Source organism: Pipistrellus hanaki (assembly GCF_964339955.1).
Source record: "Pipistrellus hanaki genome assembly, chromosome: 15".
Lineage (NCBI taxonomy): Eukaryota > Metazoa > Chordata > Mammalia > Chiroptera > Vespertilionidae > Pipistrellus > Pipistrellus hanaki.
In genome coordinates, this window is record NC_140517.1 from 39,874,714 (window position 1) to 39,883,188 (window position 8,475).

The 8,475-nt window shown below is 45.8% G+C and overlaps 1 protein-coding gene across 1 annotated transcript; it reads right to left on the reverse strand.

Annotated features, from left to right (window-relative positions):
* Window positions 1-2,327: 2,327 nt before the first annotated feature.
* DMRTC2 (DMRT like family C2) lies at window positions 2,328-7,689 on the reverse strand (the record flags this gene model as incomplete). The annotated part of the gene is made up of 8 exons (XM_084861420.1): window positions 2,328-2,482; window positions 3,629-3,791; window positions 3,948-4,008; window positions 6,169-6,295; window positions 6,435-6,609; window positions 6,870-6,946; window positions 7,229-7,383; window positions 7,466-7,689. The coding sequence occupies 8 exons, from the start codon at window positions 7,687-7,689 to the stop codon at window positions 2,370-2,372; spliced, it is 1,095 nt and encodes a 364-aa protein (XP_084717546.1). The 3' UTR covers window positions 2,328-2,369.
* Window positions 7,690-8,475: the final 786 nt, after the last annotated feature.

The following is an 8,475-nucleotide window of genomic DNA, read 5'->3' on the forward strand; positions in this document are numbered from 1 at the left end:
CCCTGCAATGGGAAATGGAAAAGGGTGGCATATTAAACAGTGCTCACAGTCCATTGGCTGTAATATCTGAGGGCTAGTCAGAGGCCAGAAGCCCACTAGCTCCCTACAACTCCAGGTGAAGGTTGCTGCACTCAGAGAGGCAGGGACATACAAGAACATGAGCAATTCTTAAATCTGCCCCTTTTCCCAAAGCTGACTTCTGCAGAACCTACTCCCGCTCGCTCAGCACCAATGGGGGACCCTAAAGATTTGATAGACACATAGGCCTAGCTAGTGGTGTGAAAAGCCCTGCCAGGTCTGGCAATAAGGGAGCTGCAGGTGAGCTGCAGAGAAGGGCCTGCCCCTAGCTTCTTCCCCCATTCCCAAGTCTTAATCACTTTCTCTTTTTGCTCCTTTCTGTTAACCTTTAACCCCAAATTATACTTTTACTTTTCTCAGCTGTAGGACCTTAGTGTATTGGGAACCGTAGGTCCCCTGAGTAGCAGGGTCTTATCCATGTTGCATGCTGCAGTGCTTCCCTCCTCTGTGATGATGTGGGCTTGGTCACTGGGAAAGCATGGCACAGCAAGGTTTAGGCAGGTCTATTAAGGCACAATCATGTATCTAAGTTATAGCAAGAGGAGGAAAGTAAGATGTGAAGCTACTTTCATACTTTGATTATCTCGCACTGACAAGTGTTGCAGATTTGTTACTCTGTAATCTGTCGAGTAGTCCACCTTCCCAAAGCCCCAAACAAGAACAAATTGTAATTGGATGCCATTGCCAAAAAGAGTGGGATAGGTAACATCAGAAAAATGAATCAGTGATCAGGCATGTCCACTGCCCTTTCTACAGGTGGGCATGGGAATGGAGGTCTCCAGGTCTTAATATATTTGGAATAGCTCAATAGGTCTTCATATATCTGGAACAGTTCAAGGAGAAGAACTCATCAGCAGAGGACTAAGAAAAAAAATGTAAGTAAGATCTTAATATTACTTAAAGATATAGTGAGTAGAAACATACTTTTTGAAAAACCCTTGAGACTCATGTCTGGCTCCTTGGAGTCCTGAATCTTTCATTCTATATTTAAATAAAAATTATCTTCTGATTGATTTTGGGCTTGACAAGGATAAGGAAACTTCCCCCAATATTTGCCTAGACATTTTCCCTAAAATACTTTGGTAAGAGACTTTTATCTAAGCTTGTTCCTTTATTTGTAAAATGAATGTAATCATGCATAGTTTACCAAGTTGCTGTGAAGATATATGGGCATCACATACAGTGAGTACTCAGTTAATGGTAATAATTGTCTTCAACTTTTTAGGGGTCCTTTGAAACTTTCCTAGTTCAGGCAATACCCTTGATTATGACTAATTTGATTTTTCCTGTCCTGCTTGGCCTCAGTTTCCCAATTTGAAAAATATTAGAATAGCATTAAATTGGCATTCTATTGGCCAAAGCTGGCCTGAAAATATGTTTTGTTTGACCTACAGAGAATTTAGAGAAGAAAACTGAGCCATCATTTGAAAATTAGGGTGTTTTATATAGAAATCTAGTTTTCCAGATTCTCTTGAAAAAAAATCAGAAGATATGGCAAAACTGAGCCTCCATTTCCTCCTGCCTGGCAATAATCTACTAGGGCCAAAAGGAAGTTTCCCTGTAAGGTAGGGCACATTTTCTAGGGCTCACCTGGCCTTCTTTACTCACTTATATGACCTGCTTGGCTCTGTAGTTCACTTCAGTTTGTGGCCCTCTGGACAGCTGAACACTGTCTATGCCTGGCACAGAGCAGACACTTAACTATTGAATCAGTGAATCACCCACTGTCTCCCTCTAGCATTCCTTCTTATCTGGCCCTAAGAAATACATATTTGTATTTATCTGTGGTAGTTCCTAAATAATCAATTTTTACTTTGAGAGGTAAAATGAACAAGTCCTTTCTGTCAGGATAGACTAGGTTTGGCTTTGGTAACAAACAATCCCCAAATCTCAGTGGCTTAAAACAACAAAGCTTTATTTCTTCCTTACTCACACAAACCTAACACAAAATGAAAATACTCTTCTGTTTCTGCATGCATGGAGATAGGTATGTACAGAATCATATGTCAAATAAATATCCTGGAACATGAATTCACGTGAAACCTATTTTGAAGCTTAAATTGCACAGGTCCATCTTTGTTGGAATAGTAAAAAGGTCCAAAGACCCAAGGGGGTAAGGGAATATCCACCATTGGCTAAGGAAATGCCCATGTTGAAAAAGGAACCAAAAGCACCTGAAGGCTTAAAAAAAAAAAAAAGCTGAAGCTGCACAAATACCTCAATAAAATACCAAATATGCAGTGTCTGCAGGCTGTTGCACCTCCCCCAGTGAGGCCCCCACTTCTAGGCTTCTAGCTTAGGAGGGAGATGGAACCCAGATGCCCAATATGCAGAGCCACGGAGGGGGCTGGACTGGGTCGGAGAGAAGGGCCAACAGGCTGGAATCCTCTTCCTCCAGCAGAAGCTATAGGCAGGAATAAAGGGGGCAGGACCAGGTTACATCCATTCCCCACCCTTTCCCAACCCCTTCTTTATTTTTTATTTTTAAAAAAATTGATTTTAGAGAGGCAGAGAGAGGGGAAGATAGGAACATCAATAATGAGAATCATTGATTGGCTGCTTCCTGCACACCCCACACTGAGGACTGAGCCTGCAACCTGGGCATGTGTCCTGATTGGGAATTGAGCCCTGACCTCTTGGTTCATAGTTGATGCTCAACCACTGAGCCATGCTGGCTGGACAGCAGCCCCTTCTTTTCCCCCATCCAACCCAGGTCTCATCTTTGTTCACCTGGATTACAGCAAACACTTTCTCCTCAGTGATTTCCCACCTCCAGTCTTATCTCTTCTAATCCCTCCATCACATCCACCATACTTGTCTTTCTAAAGCTCAGGCTCTCTGAACATGTCCCTGTCTAGCTCAGAAACATTGTGGCTCCCCTTCATGCACAGCTGCTGGGCTAGACTCCTAAGACTGACATCCCAGACCTCCATGATCAGAAAAGCCTCTCCAGCCTCTCCTCCAGTTTTATCAGTTCTTCCATGACAGTGTCCTCATCAGCACACCAGGCCAAGCCACTGCTTTGGACAGGAGAATTCTCAGTCTTCCCTTTCTCCCCGTAGGTTTCTCATTCCTCAAGATTCCTGTGTTCTCTCCAGGTTTGTCTCTGAGCTTTGTGAAGCATCCAGTTTTCCCAGTAGAATGGAAACTTCTCAAATGCACTCATCCCCTTCTAGGCCAGACCCTTGTTACCTTTTCAGCCCCTCTCCAACTGTCAGCAGGTAACTTGTGTAGAGAGCCTTGGCCTGGAGCCAGGAGACCAGACTCTGCCACTGCCTTGCTTTATACCCTTAAGCAAGTCCTTGCTTCCCCCAGGGCCTCACTCTGTCATCCGGGCACTGAACATTTGCTTTTGAGCACAAAACTGATAAAACTGATCCACTGAATAACTCAACTGCAATCCCTAGGGGCTAGGTTGAGAAGCTTGGGGCCTGGCCTGAGGACATTTAAACTGCTGACCTCCTGATGTCCTTGGTTGTTCCTGCTTACTCCAGTACCTCCATCTCACAACCATCCCTATCCCATCCTCTCCTTTCAGAAAACAGGTTACCTGGATGGAGCAGGGAGATCCAGGCAGAGTTAGTGGGGACAGAAGGGGTTAGGCAGGGAGCCTGGGATGAATCTTTCAGCCCCATAAGAGCCTCAGCTGCCTCCCGCTGCAGCTGCCGCTCTGCGGAGGCAGAGGTCCAGGCCAGGCGAGAGATTCTAGAGGCCTGCAAAGGAAAGGGAGAGAAACAGAGTGGGAACTCCCCTCTTCTGCCTACTCTTCAAGTGCTCCCTCAGCCCCCAATTACTTAACTATCCCCTACTCTTCCCTTTCCCAGGTCAACTTCCTCCCAGGGTCCTGGATCCCATTTCTTTCCCAGGACCTGTGGCTGAAGCAGAAGAGGATCTGGGGTACCACAGGGCTGAAGTATCAAAGTTGAGCATCTAGAAATAAGGACAGAAGATGCCAGGAATATTAAACACATGGACAGACATGTACACATAGGAATAAGGGCAGGATCTTTCTATACAGCCATGCACCACATAACAATGTTTAGGTGAATGATGAACCATATATACATTGTTGGTCCCATAAGATTATAATGGAACAGAAAAATTCCTTTTGCCTCACGATGTGTAGCCATTGTAACATCCTAGTGCAACGCATTACTCACATGTTTGTGGTGGTGCTGGTGTAAAAAAACCTATTGTGCTGCCAGTCATGTAAAAGTCTATAATTATGTACAGTACATAATACTTGATGATAATAAACCACTATGTTAATGCTCTATGTATTCACTATACTATTAAAAAAATAATTCTCACCCAAGGAGTAAGAATATTTTATTTATTTATTTATTTATTTATTTATTTATTTATTTATTCATTCATTCATTCATTCATTCATTCAGTGGAACAGAATGTAGGTGAAGAAGAGAAAGAGAAACATCAGTGTCAGAGAGACACATCAATTGGTTTTCTCTTGCACATGCCAACCAGAGGCATGAATCTGCAACCCAGTATGTGCCTTTGACTGGGAATCAAACCTGTGACCCTCCAGTGCCAGACCAAGTTCAACCACTGAGAAAAGCTGACCAGGATTATACTATACTTTTAAAAATATGTTTTTATTGATTTTGAGAGAGAGAGGAAGGGAGAGGGATACAGAGATAGAAACACTGACGAGAGACATTGATCGGCTGCCTCTTGCATGCCTCTTACGATGGAGCCCGTAACCCCAGCATGTGCCTGTCTGGGAATTGAGTCAGCAACATCTTGGTACCTGGGTCAATGCTCAACCACTGAGCAACACTGGCAGGGCTGTATTATACTTTTTAGTGTTATCTTTCTATTCATAAAGCAAAGCTTGTTGTAAAACAGTTTCAGCAGCAACCTCCTACATCTCGTGTTTACCCCATCATTTTCTCTTGATCTTGATTTAATCTCATTTTGTTTAATAAATGTAGTGTAGCTTATGTGTGAGATGTTTATAAAATCTACACTAAATAGTCATTCCTAGGCCTTCACATTCACTCACCACTCACTGACTGACTCACCCAGGGCAACTTCCAGTCCTGTAAGCTCTATTCATTAGTGTCGCATACAGTTTTTATCAGTAAATTAGAGACACTTCTCAGGTTGTCATGAGAATTAGCAATAATACTTAATACTATAGATTTTACAAACACTTCACACTCAGGCTGCACTATACTTATTAAACAAAATGAGATTACATGGTAAGTGTCCTATACACTCTTTTAGTTTTCATACCATATTTTTTACTGTACCTTTTCTATGTTTACAGACTTAAATATTTACCATCTTGTTACAGTTTCCTACACCACGCAGCCAAACTTGAGGCCAGTGGGCTGCAAGTTTGACATGGTTGGCCTATACTATTCAGTACAGTAAGAGGATATACAGGTTTGTAGCCTAGGATCAATGTTCTATAACACATAGCCTAAGTGTGTAGTAGGCTGTACCATTAGGTTTGTGTAAGTGCACTCTATGATGTTCACACAACAATGAAATGGCTCAAATCTGAGTGACTGTTGGGTCATTAGGCTTTGTGGCCTTGGACAAGTCCTTCCCCTGTGTCAGCGTGCTTTGCTTTCTGTGAAATGACAACCCCTGCCCGCTTCTTTCTCCAGGGCTGCTGTGAGGATTATAGGAAATCATCGGTGTCAATTTTGTAAAAACTGACAAAATGGGATAACTGTTCCTGCCCTACCATGTCTGATTTTCCTCCCTCTAGTTCCCTAATCCCCATGGTACTTGAGGAGTCTGGCCTACCTTTAGGAAGCTTTCTCTAATGGCCTCTGGTCTCTGTCCTGCCTCGAAGGCTCTTATCATCATTCCCTTGCCCCCATTTCAGCAAGTAATTTGACCTCATTTTATCTGTTTAAGCCTATTTAATAGCTACTATTTGTTCAAGGCCAGGGCCTGTGCTAGGTGTATTAGATATTATTATTACTAATTCTCATGACAACCTGAGAAGTAATAGTGTCCCTAATTTGCTGATAAAAATAGGCTCAAAATAGGTAAAAACACTGTACAAAGGTTCACAGGCACACAATAAACACATCATTTTCTCTCCCTACTCACGTGTGGGGCAGGGCAGAGGGCCCTTGGGATTCTCCAGGAAGAGGAGCAGTCAGTATTGGGTGAGATCCTGGGCAGGTTGGGAGGGGTCCATGAATGGGCAGCCGGAGGGAGGTGCCAGGGTCAAAGCCTAATGAGAGGAAGAGAATGCAGAGGGTATAGGGGTCAGAGGTCATGGCTCTGTCCTCCCTCTTCCTAGTCTGTATCCTCTTCCTCTTCTCTGATACAGTGGCACACTGGCATTCAAACATGTATTAAATTCATCTTACCAGGGAAGGGATGCAGAGGGACAACAGGTTTTTGGCATAGCAAGCGGCACACTACTGGGGCCGGCATGGAAAGGCCTGGAGGCAGCCAATGTCCAGGGGTCCAAGCACTTGGAGTCCAGGGCAAAGGCAAGTGTTCTGGGGGACGGCTAAGCAGCAGAGGCCCCTGGGAATTCTCCTGCAAGGGCAGAATACACATGGAGTCAAGTCCAAGGCTGGGCAAGAAATGGGTATGTTCTGGGATGAGGGCGGGACTCCAAAACTTCAGAGCTTGGAGGGCTGTGAAATCCCACCTCCTCATTTTGCCCGTGGATAGGAGATTTGCCCAGGATGATACAGCAAGTCAGGGTTTAGAACCCAGGTGACAAGGACAGAGAGAAAGGGGGCAGGGCAGGGGCTAGGAGAGGAGTGACTCCCTCAGGGCCCGGCTCTCCTTACCTTCCCAGGAGGGGTCAGTGCCAGTGGGGCTGCCCCTTGGAGGGTCTGAGGCTGGGGCGCTATGTTCTCCTTTCCGGCTGTGGGGGACCAGGGAGAGCTTTGGTAAATCCTTTTCCCGACCCCTTCCCACTCCAACTGAAAACTGAGTTCTCTTCGCATGGGCCCTTTTCTAACTGCAGATCTCAACGCAGCCTCCCAACACGTGATCACATTGTGAAGGTGGGGAGGCTAAGGCCCAGAGAATAAAAACCCCTCTTGTCCAAGGTCACACAGCAATTCAGTGGGGGCCTGGGACTCTTCTCCCTACTCATGCTTTCTCCACCCAAATCCCAGTCCCATCTGGAGCCAGGGACACTCACGGGGGAGCCCGGGCCGCGGGGCTGCCTTCTTGATGTGGCTGTGAGCTTTAGGAGAAGTCGCCCCTCTCATCAGCTCCTGAGCCAGGTGCCTCTTTAGCTGTGCCTCCTGCTGCCTACGCAAGGCCACCTGGGCAGCCATGACCCTGCGGCGCTCCCTAAAAGGAGGCTTGTGAGTAAAAAACCAGCCAGCCTTGAGATGGAATGCATCCTCCTCCCTTCCCGGGTCCCTCTGCTCACAAGATGAGGACGCATTTGTGACACTCGCAAGCCTGAAAGAGGCAGAGGCGCTTGTGGCCCTTGAGGTGAGCAGTGACCCCGTGGTTGCGGCAGCGGGCGCAGGTTGGAGAGCGACTGGCAGCTCTCTTAGGCATGAGCTCGGTGCCCTGGGGCACTCTGGTCTCACTCCCTGTGGCAGAGTCTGAGGAGCAGCGCCGGGCGGCCAGCATTTCATTAGGTTCCATGGCTCTGGGGGCAGGAGTGGAGGGCCAGGAGGGCCAGGTGAGCCGCCTCCTGCCCAGTCCTCCCGCCCTGGGAGGCCACACCTGAGGAGGTTCTCCATCCTGCCCTCTGGGCTCAGCTTTCACCCTCCCTTCTCTCTTCTTCACCCCACTCCCTTCCTCACATACCCTCCTTCTTCCCAAGGACCTCTCTCCTCTTTCCTTACTTACGTATTCCTTCCTTTCTTTTTAAAATATATTTTATTGATTTTTTACAGAGAGGAAGAGAGAGGGATAGAGAGTTAGAAACATCGATGAGAGAGAATCATCTATCAGCTGCCTCCTGCACATACCCCACTGAGAATGTGCCTACAACCAAGGTAAGATGCCCTTGACCGGAATCGAACCTGGAACCCTTCAGTCGGCAATAGAGCCGACGCTCTATTCACTGAGCCAAACTGGCCAGGACCCTTCCTTTTTAAATGTGTTTTTATTGTGTTTTTTTTTTTTTTTTTTTTTTTTTTTTTTTTTTTTTTTTTTTTTTTTACAGAGAGAGAGGAGGGGAGAGGGATATAGAAATAGAAACACTAGCCAAAACCGGTTTGGCTCAGCGGATAGAGCATTGACCTGCAGACTGAAGGGTTCCAGGTTCAATTCCGGTCGAGGGCATGTACCTTGGTTGTGGGCACATCCCCAGTAGGGAGTGTGTAAGAGGCAGCTGATCGATGTTTCTCTCTCATTGATGTTTCTAACTCTATATCCTTCTCTCTTCCTCTCTGTAAAAAAAAAATAATAAAATATATATTAAAA